This window comes from Octopus bimaculoides, chromosome 3 (genome assembly GCF_046866305.1).
Source record: "Octopus bimaculoides isolate indiv1 chromosome 3, ASM4686630v1, whole genome shotgun sequence".
Lineage (NCBI taxonomy): Eukaryota > Metazoa > Mollusca > Cephalopoda > Octopoda > Octopodidae > Octopus > Octopus bimaculoides.
Genome location: NC_142930.1, coordinates 138266821 through 138285513, shown reverse-complemented (window position 1 = coordinate 138285513; position 18693 = coordinate 138266821). Strand labels below are relative to the sequence as shown.

The following is an 18693-nucleotide window of genomic DNA, read 5'->3' as shown; positions in this document are numbered from 1 at the left end:
TGCAAAAAAAGTTCTTCAAACTTAGACATTCTTTCCCTTGTCTCTTTTTCAAACTTCCTCTCTCTTCTGGCTATATTCGATGAGACATCTCAACTGATCACGAACGTCCTTATGTACCACAGATGCACAGACACTTGAAAAGGGATAGTTTTTTTTTTTGTTTTTGTTTTCTGTTTTTTGCTCTGCACAATTTATCACGTCCTTGAGCAAATTTCACCGTGAAATTGATAACAGCCTGTTTTGTGTGGGATGGTATCAACAGATATATTAGAGAATGGACTAAGTGTTGCTTCCTTTGTCAGAAGCTGCAAGTTCATCAGGGGACGTCTTCAACACTTGAGGCACGTTTTCAACATGTGCACGTTGACATCGTCAAACCACTGCCACCGTCCCAAAATTGCACACATCTCTTGGCCTGTATAGATTGGCTTTCTTGATGGGCAAGTTGCAGCCTGCAGAACTTTCAAAATGACATGCCTAACGAAAAGTTAACTTGATTTTTTTAGCAGTGCGTCCTGCCTGATAATGAATCATGTCTCATGCGACCTACTTCTTGAAAAAGGTTGCCCGTGTCTTCTTTGCGAGACACCACAGAAGAAACGTTAGCTAAAGCTCTACTTCAATATTGGATTGCACGTTTTGGTATACTTGCTATGCTCACAATAAACAGAAGACAGTTCTTTTCTCAGAATTGACATGCCTCTTATGAGTATGTTGTAAACGAGCTTCCACAACTGCTCACCATCCTGCAGCAAACGGTGTGGTGCAATTATTCCAAGCGACAACTAAACTCCGCTTTCAGAGCTTACCACAAAAACATCAACTGGGTAGAATAACTACTCCTTATTCGTCTTGGAATTCGTTCCACAATCAAAGAAGAAATTAGTGCTACACCAGCCGAACTGATGTGTGGCACAATGCAAACTTTTCCCGGACAAATGGTTCCTCTTGTTTCTTCTCAAGAGTACCCGACTTTGCAAATTACATTCATCACTTGAGGAACTACAAGTCAAGTTTGCCATCCGCTACTCTATTTTCTCAGGATGTCACTACCAATTTTCTGCCTGATATTCAACAATGGACACGCATTTCTTGTGCGGAACGATACTATTCGACCATTACTTCAACCGCTGTTTTCGAGAAATTTCAAAGTTCTCAGCAGAACGCTGAATTATTTCGTCCTGGATATCAACGGCAGAAAAGTTCCGGTCAGCATCGACCGCCTAAAGAAAGTTCGCCTTCAGTCTAAAACAACATCAACCCCCACCAGCTGATCCAACAGCATCAGCATAGTCTTTCACTGATGCCTCCACATCTGCTCCAGTAACAAGAACAAGATAAGGCTGGCAAGTGTTTTAGCCATGTCGCTATGCCTAACGCAGTAGTTAAATTTTTTTAAACAGTTCCCTCATCAAGATTATACTCATAAACTGATTTCACCTTTTTTCTGCTATCTGAACACATGTACAGACATCGACATGTATGCATTTATATACATTTAAGCATTCAGGCACCTAGCACAAACACAACATGAACACAGGCACCTAGCAAACATACATTCATTGCTAACAGTACACATAAACTTACCTCGGACAGAAAATGCCAGCCAACTTCAGCTGCTTGTGTTCAGAAGCGTAGAAAATAACTGAATTATACAATCCATATTCAGATTCTCATGAAAATACAAACAACGTAGAAACACAAAAAAGTTGTCGGTGTCTTCATGCGGTGTATCTTCATAAGATTGTAAACAGGTGTAAATGCATATGGTTATGTGCACGTCACTCATGTTCACACATTTGGCTGCACGCACTGACTCGCGTATATACATGTATTCTTAAATCTATCTTCACCGTTCCAAGTATCTTTAAGTTATACTTTGGCCTAATATTCAAGCTTAGTTTGACCTAGTATTCAAGCTAATATTCAAGTCTAGTTTCTCTTGCATATTTTCCATACTCCTGGCTATACAGGCTTTTACATTTCAAGCTTTTGCAGTGTTTATATATATACGACAGCACTGCAATATGCACATAAAATGTCTTTTACCAATAATCCGGTTCTTTTCAGCTAGATCGCCCCCTCTTCATCTGTGCAATTTAACGAGCACTCCTATTCCTGCATTCACCCATTCTAATGTATATTCCTGTATACAATTCATATCAATACTTCTTGCAACTGTTCTCATTTCGTTCAGTTCACTCTTAGCTTTGATTTTCGTGGCAGCTGAGTCTTATTGCAGGAATATTGGCAGATTCCCAAATGCTCACAACCTAGAATGTCACCCAAATCACTGTTTTTTTTTTCAGGCATAAAAATAACTGTAAACACCAAAGCAGATTGTTGTCTAGTATTGATCCCATCAGCAAATAGCTTGATGCCGCCAGCTCGATACTGTCAGGTATTGATGCCGTCAGCAACTTGTTTTATCGTTAGAATTCCAGTCGTTAACATATGTGAATGTCATTAACAATTTTGTCCTTGGTGTCCTTTCTGTTATAGACCATTATATATACATATATATATATATATATATATATATATATATATATATATATATATATAGAGAGAGAGAGAGAGAGAGAGAGAGAGAGAGAGAGAGAGAGAGAGAGAGGAGACAGACAGACAAAGAACGCTTTTCTAGTAACTGACTAGTGGTTGTGATGCAGCTAAAATCAAACTGCTCCCGAAACTTTCATCGCTCATCTTCGGCTAAGAAATTCGACGACTTCAACAACCCATTATCATTGCTGACACATACATCTCGCACTGACACACACAAACTGACTCACTTGGTGTAAATATTTCTTTCGTCGTCGCTGCAACGACAGCAATTTTTTGATAACGATAAATATATTTGTTTTTGGATTTTGCACAAATTTTTGTTTTGTCAACCAACCAAATATTATACCATTACATAAAAACACAAACGGGCACAAATACGCCCGCGTGCACGCACGCACGCACACATGCATACATACGTACATACATACATACAAACCCGTGTACACACACACACACACACACGTACGTACGCGCACACACGCACACACTCACACACAAGTCCAAAATTAATGGTGAATGTCATGGAATAGACAAAGTGAAACAAGGTGTAACTATTAGTTTAACTTTCAGCAAGAGATTAAGAAAGTTGACGTGTGTGACATTCCAGGATGATGTTCAAAGTTATTTCAACGAAAGAGAACGAGTACAGGAAAGAAAGGAAAAGGTGGTGGGTATAGTGTAAGACATGAAGATACATGTAAGGATTAAGGACTTCAATACAGCAATAACATCAGAAGCAAACAAAACAATCATTCTTTTGATAGTACTGCCTTTGCTTTGCGATTCGTTCTTAGAGTAAGTTATACTCCTTGAGTTAAACATCTTGATCAATATGTACCACTGACTTCTTGGCTGCTTGTTCTACCCACTCTTCATTCAACCTTTCATGCATTCCCAATATTTATTTATGATACTAACACAACACCTAATATGTTTTATTGCACTTTTTCCATTTTCTTTTGATTTTTCAGATTTGTCATTTGAAAATCCCCTGGAATTTTCATTGACAAATGTTTATGGAAGCCATGTTCTCATAAATGCTGCTAAAGATCTGAATATAAAATTATTTTTCCACATGAGCACAGATGAAATATATGGTGGTGCACATAATGAAGTGAGTTTTTTGACATTAATATTAATTAAAAGTGATCATAATTATTAATTCAACAGATTTAAGTTAATTCAGAAATAAAACAACAGGCTTGAAATTCTGCTACATCTTTTTTCTTTTGTCTTATAAAATCAGTCTCATGAATAATGTTGCAATCAGAACAAATATCGTTGTTGAATCAAGAGGATACACAAGCATGGTTTCCTGTAGAATGTTATACACGTTTCATAAAACATGTTTACAAATTAAAATCTAAATTTAGCAAATCCATTAACATTGGAATTGTTCAGTGTTACTGAACTGAAGACTTCAGTAAAAAGAGAAAAAAACATTAATTTCATTGTGTTCTCACAGATTATTACGAAATATGCATATTTAGTAAAATCACATTACTCAGAAAACTTTCAAAGAGAAAAGTCAGGAATCTCTGAAAACCAGCTTTATCTTGAGAATAAAATGAACAGAATCCTTCTTTGAATAGAATATTGCTAAAAGCTCGAAACACTTTGGGTCAATTTCCTTGTCATTACATAACGTTTTCAAAAATTATTCATGACACATGCCAAATCCAATGGCAAATTGGGCCAAGATGATTAAGAAACTCTGGTCTGAGGCTAAATTCCAGTGTGATAGTAGCAATTCTGTAAATCCACAAAGAAGTTGAAGTCACTATTATGAGTTGGAAATGCACTTATCAATTGGGTAGTGTTGTCACCATGAAGAGCAGTGAGATGAAAGCTGTTGTACCTGCTTATATCAAGGAAGACAAGGTAATTTGAAAGTGAGATATCTTGGACATGGACATGATACAATATCAGTAATATGATTCAAGCTATAAACTTTATTGTTGATTATCCAGTACCCTATCCCATTAGTCATCCATGTCCTCATACTTATACATACACAACCAAAACTTTAAGATTTTACTTCTCTCAGAGTATTACTCTCAATTTTTGGGTGTATATTTGCAATATTTTTAGTTTACTGCATTTCAAATAAAATTAGTAAGGTTAACATTACATGAAAATGGATTGATATCATCAAGTACCAAACAAATTGTCTTGCAATATTTACCTAGCAGTTCGTTGTCCAAATTCCATTTTGCATTTCAGTATTATTTTGCATTTCAGTATTATTATGTCAATAAAATGAAGTTAAATCAAATATTAAGGTTAATATATATATAATATATTATAGTATCCCTTAAAATGGGAGGCTTTGTTTCTGTTAGAAATTACATTGAATGTAAGCTAATCGAAATATTTTCTTCTTATATTTATTACAAGATATGTTGTGAGGAAAGTTGCTTCCAACCAAGCAATCCATACGCTGCAACTAAAGCTGCAGCAGAGTGCATTGTGATGTCATACTGGAGAACTTACAAGGTAAAAAACTTTTTTTTTTCTATTGTGTATATTTGTTGATATTGGGGGTGTTCAGCTTCATCTGAAACCATCACCAACAATTTTCCTTGGCACAGACACGGCTGCATGGTTAAGAAGTTGTCTTTACAACTACATGGCACAACTAAAAAAAAAGAGATGACAAAGGAATAAACGATTATCTTATGAACTTACGTTCATAAGATAATTGTTTTCTTATATATATATATGTGTGTGTGTGTGTGTGTGTGTGTGTGTGTGTGTGTGTGTGTGTGTGTGTGTGTGTGTGTGTGTGTGTGTGTGTGTGTGTATCATCATCATCATCATCGTTTAACGTCCGCTTTCCATGCTAGCATGTGTTGGACGGTTTGATTGAGAGCTGGCAAGCCAGAAGGCTGCACCAGGCTCCAATCTGATCTGGCAGAGTTTCTACAGCTGGATGCCCTTCCTAACGCCAACCACTCCAAGATTGTAGTAGGTGCTTTTACGTGCCACCGGCACGAGTGCTAGTCTGTCAGTACTGACAACAGTCATGCTCAAATGGTGTTTTTTACATGCCAGCTGCACAAGAGTCAGTCCAGCGGCACTGGCAACGCTTTCCATGCTAGAATGGGTTGGACGACTTGACTGAGGACTCCAATCTGATTTGGCAGAGTTTCTACAGCTGGATGCCCTTCCTAACGCCAACCATTCCGAGAGTGTAGTGGGTGTTTTACGTGCCACCGGCACGAAGGCCAGTCAGGCGGTACTGGCGACGGCCACGCTCGAAATGGTGTATTTTACGTGCCACCTGCACAGGAGCCAGTTCGGTGGCACTGGCAACGATCCCGCACGAATGTCTTTTCATGTGCCACTGGCACAAGTGCCAGGAAGGCGACGTTGGTAACGATCACGCTGGTGCTATTTACGTGCCACCGGCACGGAAGTCAGACAGCTGCTCTGGCAACGATCGCGTTCAGACAGTGCTCTTAGTGCTCCACTGGTACAGGTGCCATCACGATTTCGCTTTCGCTTGCCCCAACAGGTCTTCGCAAGCCGAGTTTAGTGTTCCTACAAATTTAGTTCGATCCCCATTTCACTTGCCTCACCATGTCTTCGCAAGCGAAGTTTAGTGTCCAATGAAGGAATGTTACGCGTAAGCGGGCTGGCTACATCCCTGGCAGAGGCCTTGGATTTTGGTCTCACTTCGCTTGCCGGGTCTTCTCACGCACAGGATATTTCCAAAAGTCTTCTTGGCACCAGTGACGTCACAACTCATTCTACAGCTGAGTGAACTGGAGCAATACACTACATGCCTTTGCATATATATATATCCATTTTTTGTTCGTGACACTGTAGCATTTGAAACTGTTTGGCTTAAGTTGAAACGTGGATTACTGTGAAATTTTGATGCAACAGAAATCATTTACATAATTTTAAAAGGTTGTTTCATAGAATGAAGGCTAGTCTTAAGCAGTTAGGTATCAAAAGGCATAACTTGCAGGCATTACAATGGTGTTTTCAGGAATTTACTACCTAAATCATTCGATGTGAGCCGGAGTTGTTTTGTTTATTTTTTCGCATTTGTCTCATAATTCTTAATTAAACAGTTTGGAATTTTCTAAATTATCCAAAAGCATCTCTACTTCCTTGCTGTAACAGTAGTTAGTTGTTCTGTGTTTTAGATGAATATATATGTATATATATTACTGAGGTATAAATCAATGTCTCAATAATATATATACATATATATTCATCTAAACTATGCTAGTATGAAAAAACAAATGTAAAACAAACGAACATGATTGTTTCTCACCTACCCCCATAAATTATCTATGATCATAACTCTTTCCTGCTCCTTCACCTGCTGTTACCTGCAATTATGAATATTTCTCACTTTCCTTATTAACAGTTACCTGTGATTATGATCCGTGCCAACAACATATATGGACCTCACCAATACCCTGACAAGGTAAGTTAAAAATATTCCATCAACATTTAAGGTTACTTTAGTGTTTGTGCTTTCTTTTTGTGTTCATGTTACTGTTCTTTAGCTTCAAGTTAGCACTAATCAAGTAGATCCATGATGAAAGGCATTCTAGTAATGGTTATTCAGTTTAACGATCAGTTTATCATCGTTTAACGTCCGCTTTCCATGCTAGCATGGGTTGGACGATTTGACTGAGGACTGGTGAACCAGATGGTTACACCAGGCTCCAATCTGATTTGGCAGAGTTTCTACAGCTGGATGCACTTCCTAACGGCAATCACTCCAAGAGTGTAGTGGGTGCTTTTACATGCCACCGGCACGAAGGCCAGTCAGGCGGTAATGGCAACGGCCACGCTCGAAACGGTGTATTCTATGTGCCACCTGCACAAGAGCCAGTCCAGCGGCACTGGCAACAATCTCGCTCGAAAGTCTTTACAGGTGCCATGGGCACAAGTGCCAGAAATGCGACGCTGGGCACAGGTTTTCATCACGATTTCGCTTTCGCTTGCCCCAACAGGTCTTCGCAAGCCGAGTTTCGTGTCCAATGAAGGAGACGACGTCGTACATAATAAGAATTATCACGATACAGCTATAATAAAAAGAAAACGATGCAAAATATTTAGTTAACTGAACCTAAAAACTACTGTTAGTCAGTGCTAATCTTAAAGAATGTAATTACATTAATTACGTTAGTACAGGCAGATATAAACCTTTCCACAAACCAAATGAGGACCCTTCCTACAACGTCTGGTGCTCTAACCATCTCCCATCAATTAGTTAATAGCATTCATTAGTAAGCGTGTTTCCAAACTATCATCTGATGAAGCAACAATAAAAAGGCAGCGCCGTATTACAAAATCCAGATTTAGAAAATGCAATTTTCCTGTATGTATGTGTGTATGTGCATATAGATGTGGCGCGGGAGTGGCTGTGTGGTAAGTAGCTTTCTTACCAACCACATGGTTCTGGGTTCAGTCCCACTGTGTGGCACCTTGGGCATGTGTCTCTACTATAGCCTCGGGCCAACCAAAGCCTTGTGAGTGGATTTGGTAGACAGAAACTGAAAGAAGCCCGTCGTATATGTGTATATATGTATGTGTATGTGTATGTGTATGTGTGTGTATATGTTTGTGTGTCTGTGTTTGCCCCCCAACATCGCTTGACAACCGACGCTGGTGTGTTTATGCCCCCGTAACTTAGCGGTTCGGCAAAACAGACTGATAGAATAAGTACTAGGCTTCCAAAGAATAAGTCCTGGGGTCAATTTGCTCGACTAAAGGTGGTGCTCCAGCATGGCCGCAGTCAAATGACTGGAACAAGTAAAAGAGTAAAAGAGTATATGGATACTTGTAAATATTTATAAGACTATTACATTGTTCTAATGTCTAACAACTGTCTGATGATCTGTTACATGAAACTCTGGGTTTCAGTGTCCCTGAACCTGAAACTATGTGGCTGGAAAGAGAACTTATCAACTACTAATCTATGCCTGCACCAGTAAAGATAATCTGTATTGATAACCAATTCTGTCTCCCACACTATGGTATATAATATTTAAGTTAGTCTTCATAAGGCTTATAAGACATGTCATAATTTTAGCAGGCCCATTTCTTGAATCACCACTTGCCAGTCACTTAAACTTTGTAATTGTATTTACAAGATACAAGCTGGTTTTCTGAGACTTTGGGGTGGGGAAGTATCCTTTATAAGCCATCAAATTATAGTAGATGCTGTCTCTCTAAAAATAAAAGTATTTAAGAAAGAATTTGTGAGAAAATGTTTTCAAACTTGTTTGCTTTTGATGTTTTGTCTAAGTTATTATTCCTTGTGTTGAAGCTAAACACAGATGTAATGTTTAATCATGTGTTTATTTCAAATAGGTTGTACCACGATTTATCTCTCTACTTCTGCAAAATGAAAAATGGTTAGTTGGATTTTTCTTTATATTTTCTTTATTGTTTAACCCTCACTAAACAGACATTTGATCAGAGGCATTCTAGCCTTGAGAATCCTGCCTTCTTACTCAATAACTACGTTATCCAATGTACTGTTTGCTTTTTTAGACAGTAGGATGTGAGGGAGCTTTGGATGTAATTTCTAGCCAGTCAGTTGAACAACCACTTTGAGGTGCTCACAAAAATATTTTATCCAGGCCTGCACATATGTGTTAACCATACATCTACCTGCACAAGCATGTGCAAATGCATGATCAACATATAGTTCCTATAGCTATTGGCCCTACACATGATAGGACCTACCAACAAAAGCCCTATAAATATTGCTATATAAACTATTAATCAATATTCTTGAGATTTAGGTAAAAAAATACCCACAGGTTGGCTATAAATGAAAACTCAGGTGAAAAGTGCATTTTTAGACAGCAGCCATCCATCTTCTGCTAACAAAACCATTGGGTGCTGACACAGTAATTCATAAGTTATCAAAGGTGTGCTTATCTGGTAGTGACAGAGCAATCATCAGATACTGACACAGTGCTTCAACTAGTACCAAAAATGTAGTCATCAGGTACTATTAATGCAGTCACTATTTACTAACACAGTATGTCATCAGGTACTTCTAACATGGTCACTGGTGCTGAAATAGTCATCAGGTGCTAACACAGTTACCAGGTGCCGACACAGTAGTTATGGGGGTACTAAGAAGGTGGACATCAATTACTGCTACCACAGTCATCAGGTACTGATACAGTGATTTATTGGGTACTGAGAGAATAGACATCAAGTTCTACTAACTGTCATCAGGTACTGCTAACAGTAATTCATAATGTCCAGATAGAGCAGTTGCTCAACTGCTAACAAACCAGTCACCCAGTACTGACTTTGCTTAACTTAGGATTTAAAATAATTATGAGATACCTGAAGGAGAAAAACCCATGCCCTTCTGTGTGCCAATAAACTCCACACCAAATTCACAACACTGGTTCAGTTCCTAGCTCAGCCATTTGATCTTATTTATAACTCATTTTTAACATTTCTAAATGTTTCAAATGAAAAGATTACTTACCCTCAACAATTTATAAATATAGTTAAGTTTTTCATTTGCTATGAAGAGTATGGCAGATTCTAACATTTTAAGCCTATTCCTTCCTTCCTTGTTTCTCTTTTCTTGATTCTTTGATAAGGACAAGATCTGAGATATCAGACTGTGCACTCCTCACAGCAAATAAAATCTTTACTTACTTTCAACTTTCCTATTGGTTGGTTCTTGTCAGTGTTTTGTTGGATTCCATATTTTACTCTATAGAAAAATAACCATTAAACATATAAGTGACAAGTAGCTGTCAGATATTGTAATTATTGTTGAAACCCTGGTCAACTCTATCAAAGAGATTAATACCGGTCAAGCTACAACCACCCCATATTTTATTCAAGCATACATATGTATCTAAAACTACGTCATTCAATTTGTTTTGTTCTTTAAGATGAGAGTGTGTAGTTTAAAGGAGATTTTGCCAGCAGGTAAACTGCACATAGAGGCCTCTTAGTTTCCCTCTAATCAGACCCTAGAGTCTTAAAAAGTGCATGTTAGATAATGTAACACTGCATATACTATGTATTGAAAACTAGTGGGATGGTCACAACTTGGATGTCCTTCAATCAAGGCTGACTTGGGTGTTAAACAACACCAACCCTTCTGGTAAACAAAATCTTTGACAGTGATCCAATGAATTAATAGTCTTAATAAGACTAAAAGAACACCTTCAATTTCCTTATTGAAATTGTTATATCAGACTTGATAAGAAAGAGATAATCAATATTGTAGACCTGCTACCTGCTACCTTTGAAGCCCTTAAGTGCTGTATTCTGGAAGAAGTCAGGATTTTGCATAAATCTGGGGTTTTTTTATATATATTTGCATTGTATTGTATTTATTTTAATGTTTAAATTTTTAATATGTCATGAAAATGTCAGTTTAGATTAATATTTATATTTTCATAAGTGTAATTGCATTTTCCATATATTTACTAAGATTGTCTTTTTAATGTAACCTTTTACACTTAACTTAATGTGGCCTTTCAGACATAAAAAAAAAGATCCATCCTCATATTACATATTAAGCTATGTTATAGTAAGTGATCAACAATTGGTGGTTAGGTAAGCAGTCAAATGAAATACTAAACTATCTAAAAGTTATCTATTTATATTTCTCATTGTTTCTTTTCAGCACCATTCATGGAGATGGGCAAAAAGTACGAAATTTCATCAATGTCAGTGATATTGTCAATGCTATTGACACTCTTATCCATAAGGGTAAACATGGAGAAATTTACAACATTGGCAGTGAATTTTCAATTTCCATTCTAGAGCTGGCAAAACTTCTAGTAAAAAAAGTAAGTATTAATATATATGTATGTTCTTGTTATTATCCATTGTTCAATAAAAATATAGATACGATGGCTATTACAGATTCTGGGTATTTAAAAAGAATTGTCTTCATAGCTGGCTCTCCTTTTTACTCTCCAAAGTGGAGTATGTTGTCAGCCAGGCAGACTTTGGCAAGTAGAGATTAGGTATTGTATCTAGTGACATAACACAATAGTTGCTACAAGCTTTGAACACATGAACATGTAATCACATTAACATCCTAGCTTCTGAGCTTCAGAGAAATTACTTTACATCAAAGCAATTTTAAGCATTTATTGGAATGCTAGGACATTTTAATCTTACAGTATACAAGACAGATCTCATTTACTAGTACAGGTGCACTGATAAAATGCACACAGTGCGCTTTGTAAAATGCTTAGTGAATGACCCCCCAATCTAGTTGGGAGCTTGACAATCCCTTTTACATCCAATACACTCTGTAAAGTGACTAGTGATAAGAAATGCATACAAGTGTAGAAACTAAGACAAAACTAAAATGTACAAGTGTGATATGGCCCTCTGACATGTCTAAGAGGCAATAGGTTCAATAAAGAACTGTCTCATATCTTGGAAAGTGAATGTCAAATGATAATGATGTTGATGAAGGTGATAATATCAGTTCATAATTGTTACACCTTGTGTATATTTGCAAAACAACTGGCGAAACGACTAGCACAAGGATTGATTTGATAACATTAGTAGACATAAAAACTTAAGTAGCACAGGAATGTTGGTTGAGGATGATAATTAAATAATAAAGATGATGGAAAGGTAGGATTAGATGAGTATTTGACAAAAATACCTGTTAATCATGGCTCTTTATTTTGTAAGTTCAAATCCTGCTAGGGTCAACTTTGCCTTTCCACCCACCAAGGATCAAAAGAAAAAATAATGTGAAGTTTTAATCGGTTAACTTGTTTTTTCCATATCCTTGAAACATCAAATGTCAAGAGTTTTTTGTATATATTTTTAATTATAGTAAATGATTTTTGAATTTTTAGATTAAAAATGTTACCAGTGAAGATGCTATTATGGAACACATTGAATATGTAAAAGATCGAGTTTTTAATGATAATCAGTACAATATTAATTTTAATAAAATACTTCAAACTGGATGGAAGACGGAAGTTCCCTGGCAAACTGGAATTGAAAAAACAAGTGAGTCTTTACTCTTATTGTTTTACATGCATTTTTTTCTTGTGTTGACATGAATAGGATAGTTTTGCTTTGTTTTTGTTGGAACAATCATTTTTATATTGTTATGACATCTTTCATGCCATAAACCGCTATTCTTTTTACATATTCCACACCAGCTAGATTAATTATGATTTTTACAAACAAACGGTGTTAATATCTTGGTTTTCTTACTTTTCTTTTCTTTCTTCTCATTCCACTTTTTTGATCAAGCTTCTTCACCTTTTTCTTACCATTTTTTCTCATGTTTTCTCATGGACCAGCGTACTAGTTTTCAAATAGGTCAAACAGTATGCACTGAGCCTATAAGTAGCTCTTTTTAAATTGTGTATATTAAATGATATTTATCTTTCACTGGATAGAGTACTCTTTTTGTTGATCCAACATACTACAGAACAATAAACTATATATATATATATATATATATATATATATATATATATATATATGTGTGTGTGTGTGTGTGTGTACAAACACACAGCTTTATAGTTTTATGCACAAGTCCATATGAGAAGTCCTCTCTAGGTAAATAATGCAGTATTCAGTGTTCTAGTAAAGCTTTCACATTAAGTTGGACATAAAGATTACCTTTTGATATTAATATCTCTTCTGTGTTGCTATTAATCATACACACACACACACACACACACACACACACACACATATATATATATGTATATATATATATATATATATATATATATATATATATATATATATATATATATGAGAGTAAAAATAAATACAAAAAAGGGGTTTTGTATGATTGTGTATAGAGGAATATATTATTCTGTTTAAAAGAGTTCCAACATTGTCTGTTTTTTATATTTATATTCCTGCAAAACCAATGTGGGATATAGAATATGGAATATACAATATATAATATAATATACAATATATAATATAAAATAAAAATGGATGGTACAATGAAATAAAGTATTGAATGTCTTATTGAATATATAGAATATGTCTTATTGAATAGATGAAATATTGAGTGTTCAATATAAAGGATTAAATATATAAAGGCGAATACGTATTTTCTATACCTTGTGGTATTTCATCATGGCCGGTATGACAGACTTTAACCTGTCATACCGGCCATGATGAAATACCACAAGGTATAGAAAATACGTATTCACCTTTATATATTTAATCTTTTATATTGAACACTCAATATTTCATCTATTCAATAAGACATATTCCATATATTCAATAAGACATTCAATACTTTATTTCATTGTACCATCTATTTTTATTTTATATTATATATTGTATATTATATTATATATTGTATATTCCATATTCTATATCCCACATTGGTTTTGCAGGAATATAAATAAAGCATAAAAAACAGACAATGTTGGAACTCTTTTAAACAAAATTATATATATATATATATATATATATATATATATATATATATATATATACACACACACATACACACATTCAATTAGAGGTTAAAATAGCCTCATTAAGGGATAGTAGTAATATCCAATGAATTACTGATTCATTGCCTAGTATTTTTTGTGAATATTAATAGCCATAAAATAATAGGTCTAAATATAAAACTTGGTTTATAAACATTCAAAAGAAAATTTAAAAAATGGAGATGTGAAATGTCTTGAGGGTTCACAAAAAGTCTTGTAAAGAAAACAATAAATCAAGAGGTACTACTTTTATATGATACCTTTCAAGTGGGACAAAAATAAAAGACATGCAGCATCCTTATCCAATATAATATATACATTGAAAGAAAGAGGAGCAAATAACTCCCACATAACATGGAGCGTCATTGTTAAAGCTAAACATCATACAGTTAACAGATAACATTTTAAATATTAGGGATGAAACCTTCTCTCCCTGCATACACAAGCAATATTTCACACTCCGACACTTCAAAGAAGAATCACCTCCTATGCCACCAACCCCACCAGGATAGGTTCTTTTCCTGAATGGGAACATTGAATATACACAACACACAAACTCCACACATGGAAGAAACATAACACCTGCTGAATTCCCTTGGTATACAAACACACAAACATCACATGTACTCAGAATATAATATAATATAATGCAAAGAAATTCACCATTCCAATGCAGTTTTTTTCCCCAAAAAGTCAAACCCAAGGGAGACAATCACTCAAAAGGTGTCATCCAAGAGTAGTACCCCTTGATTTATTGTTTTCTTTATGAGACTTATTGTGAACTCCTGAGAGATTACATGAGATGTTTTGTGTTTTCATCCAAAATGGAGGCAAACACCATTCCTCCATATGATTGGCTTGAAAAATTATTAAGATTTTCAGACATTTTTCTTTACATGAAACTAATGGTAGCCTTAATTAATAAAGCAATAAATGATTATCTTATGAACTTCGTTAGCTTACAGTTGTTTTTGCTATAAGATACAGTGGACTCATAGCTGAGTGCCTGAATAACACTTTGCTGTCACAGATTTTGATATTTCAAAATTAAGTGAAAAACCTTCAAATTTGATATATTGGTGTATATTTTGTGCTGAATACAATTTTGTGGTTTGTTTATTCCAGGAAAAATGTTAGAAAAATGTTACAGAGGTTTAAAGTTTCATCATTTTTATCTGATTAGAAAACAGGGTTTGAAAGTTAGCATTTTATGCATAATAGCTGTGTATCATAAAATGAAGATTATGTTTTAAACAAAATGAAAGCAATTTGTCATATAAAGAGAGAGAGGGAGAGCAGCATGCATGAGAGATAATGCATATACAGAGAGAGAGAGTGATAAAAAGTGTGGTAAATATATAAAGGGAGGAAAAGGTGTAAAAGAGAGAGAGCTTGATGGTGACAAATAGTGACTGGGAGATTTGTCAATCTAAAAGCTATTCCTCACAACAAATTCTATTTTACTATTATCATTTATGGACAACCTTCTCTTTGAGATGTAGATTTTGAAAATTACATTCGTTTTTCTTCAGGATGCACTACTTCAGAGCCTTTCAGGGCTAAACACACATGCATAATCATATACACTCTCATCCACATGTGGATCAGTGGTGATTTTTTTCCTCCGTCTTCCTTTTCTCTTGGACTTTCCTCCGTCTCCTGTTTCTGACGAAGAGCTTTGCTCAAAATGTAAAACTACCTTTCTTTCCTTCCTTGAGCATCTGCTAATACTTTGCATGTACCACGTCCTCACATTGTTGTTTTTTTTCATGTTGTGTTTGTTCTTTATTTTCTTTTTATTAATTGTATATATATATATATATATATATATATATATATCTTTTACTCTTTTACTTGCTTCAGTCATTTGACTGTGGCCATGCTGGAGCACCACCTTTAGTCGAGCAAATCGACCCCAGAGCTTATTCTTTGTAAGCCTAGTACTTATTCTATCGGTCTCTTTTGCCAAACTGTTAAAGTCTGTCATACCGGCCATGACGAAGGGAAATAGCCCTGAAACTCGAGTCGCCTTTATATATATATATTTATATTTATATATTTATATATTTGATCCTTTATATTGAACACTCAATATTTCATCTACATTCAATACTTTCTTTCATGGTGCCATCCATTCTTATTTTATTTTATTTTATATTGTATATTGTATATCATATTATATATTGTATATTCCATATTCTATACCCCACATTAGTTCTGCAGGAATATAAATAAAACATAAAAAACAGACAGTGTTGGAACTCTTTTAAGCAAAATAATATATATATATATATATATATATATATATATATATATATATATATATATATATATATATGTATGTATGTATGTATGTATGTATGTATGTATGTATGTATGTATATATATATGTATGTATATATATATATATATATATATATATATATATATATATATATATATATATATATATATATATATTTTTTTTTTTTTTTTTTTTTTTTTTTACTGCTAAACCCTTCAAGGTGATGCCTAAGCATGGCCACAATCCAATACCAGAAACAAATAAAAGATAAAAGATAACATGAAAAAGACTTATAATATATAATTTCAAAAATATGATTCTTAAACTATAGACATATATTTTCCAAATTAATTTATGAAATGGTCTACAGTTGAAATTGAATGTTTACATTTCTTCTTTTACAGTTGAATGGTACAGAGAGAACACCAACAACTGGACTTGGCAAAGCTAAAATCAAATGGAAACAAATTGAAATTTATGGTCATTATAAGCTCACTTAGCAGAAGACTGAATTTCAGAAAAGATGAAATAACACCACATATATTATTATTATAATTATTATTATTATTATGATTACTATTATTATTATTATTATTATTATTATTATTATTATTAATATTTCTGCCAAGGTCGACTTTCATCCTTTCAGGGTTGATAAATAAATACCAGTGAAACATTGCGGTTGATATAGTCAACTATCCCCCTCCCCCAAATTTCAGACCTTATTATTATTATTATTATTATTATTAATATTATTATTAAAAATAATAATCTCAACTTTATTTTGCTGGAAAGTGTCAGCTGTCCTCAGCCAACAAACTAAGGTGACACTTGTTTACTGACCATACTGCAAGAACTCTGCGGAGGACTCTTGCAGTTCCAAGCAATGATGATTCCAATCTTTTCATGTCAAGTTGGTAATTGGGGACTGATACTTCCAAGGGCACCAATTGCTTCTGGCATCATGTCTCCTTCATTCATTGCCCACAACCTGTGTATTTTCCACTTCAATTCATCATAACTGTTAACTTTTTCTCTTCTCTTCAATCCTGTTGTCACCAGAACATGCTACACATGCTATCAGGCATGTTATTTTTTTTTCTATTCTCTTCACTGCAACAATGACAGATTTTCAATGTTTAATTTTATTATCACACTGAATCATTGCATCTCACATGCTTTTTTGCAATCCTCATTCTCAGGCCTTATTATTATTATTATTATTATTATTTGGTAATGCCACATCTTTGATCTTTCAAGGCCATTATTTCTACAAAGCTCCAATGGGTCATTCTTACTATTTTGTGATGTCACTTATGTATTCACATTGTGCCAATTTCATATGTTCACTAACACTGCCACACTGTTTCACTCCTCTCACCACAAATTTTGCATTTGTTACTCGCAGTTGTTTTATCAGTTCTGCAATTCACATAATTTGTCCCCAATGCTTGTTCTTCTCCTGCACATATAAGTGCTTCTTTCTCTATCTTCAAGCCATTATTATTATTATTGTTCTGTAGTTTTATTTTTATAACGTGCTTTCACTTCACTACCGAGTGCAGCTCTGTGTGCCTTGGGTATGTGCTGTGGTTTGCTGTGATGCTCTTATGGTTACTGTATTGACAGTGTTTTGCATAGGATGTGTGCAGTGCCCAGTAATGCAATTTTCTGTATGTTATATATATTTGTAAGTCCTGGTGTTTTTGTTATGTATTTGTCTTCCAGTTGGTAAGAAGTCATGATTCTCCTTTGGCATCAATTTATTCTATTGCTCCTTCATGTAATTCTGAAAGGACTTATAAATGTTGACATCCAGTAGCTGTAACTGGGATGTCAGACCACCAGAAATTACTGCCAGCTGTGTGTTTATCCTCTTTGCTAGCATTTTGATGTTTTCAGATCAGTGAGCATTAAATTAATCCCATAGGAGCAGTGATTTTTTTCATAGCCAGCCACCAAAATGCTTGGACCTCACTTTTTCCAACCAGACATCTTCTTCATCCTTTTAACACATAGGTCAAAAAACGACATGAATTCCATTTGGTAGTTTTTTTTTTTTTTGTTTTTTTTTATCAGTAATTTTCTTTTTCATGAAAATTAACAGAGATGCTAGTCCCATTGGCACAAGCTAGAACTGTTGTAGTGAGTCTTTTGAGTCTATTGGCTTTAACAGTCCCCGATTTCATCTATTTTTACATTTATACAAGAAAATTCTGTTCATTATTTACATTATTTACAATTGACGGATATTTATCCTCATCTTGTTTGTTAACACAATGTATTGGTTGATATATCCTCCAGCCTTCATCAGGTGTCTTGGGGAAATTTCAAACCTGATGAAGGCTGGAGGGTATATCAGCTGAAACGTTG

The 18693-nt window shown here is 34.8% G+C and overlaps 1 protein-coding gene and 1 long non-coding RNA gene across 2 annotated transcripts in view; one reads left to right on the top strand and one right to left on the bottom strand.

Moving 5' to 3' along the window:
• The window catches only part of LOC106881531 (UDP-D-glucose 4,6-dehydratase), a 93660-nt gene that overhangs the window by 71993 nt on the left and 2974 nt on the right, over positions 1–18693 (top strand). Inside the window, exons 6-12 of the mRNA XM_089349729.1 lie at positions 3537–3679; positions 4963–5061; positions 6950–7009; positions 8908–8951; positions 11213–11378; positions 12414–12570; positions 16725–18693. The exon at positions 16725–18693 is cut by the window's right edge and continues 2974 nt beyond it. Coding sequence (XP_089205855.1) covers positions 3537–3679; positions 4963–5061; positions 6950–7009; positions 8908–8951; positions 11213–11378; positions 12414–12570; positions 16725–16771 — 716 coding nt within the window. The 3' untranslated portion in view covers positions 16772–18693. The remainder of the gene's footprint in view (positions 1–3536; positions 3680–4962; positions 5062–6949; positions 7010–8907; positions 8952–11212; positions 11379–12413; positions 12571–16724) is intronic.
• LOC149136746 (uncharacterized) lies at positions 4103–4956 on the bottom strand. The gene is made up of 2 exons (XR_016241221.1): positions 4751–4956; positions 4103–4426 (listed from the first exon to the last, which is right to left on the bottom strand). It is a non-coding gene; the product is annotated as an uncharacterized LOC149136746 (long non-coding RNA).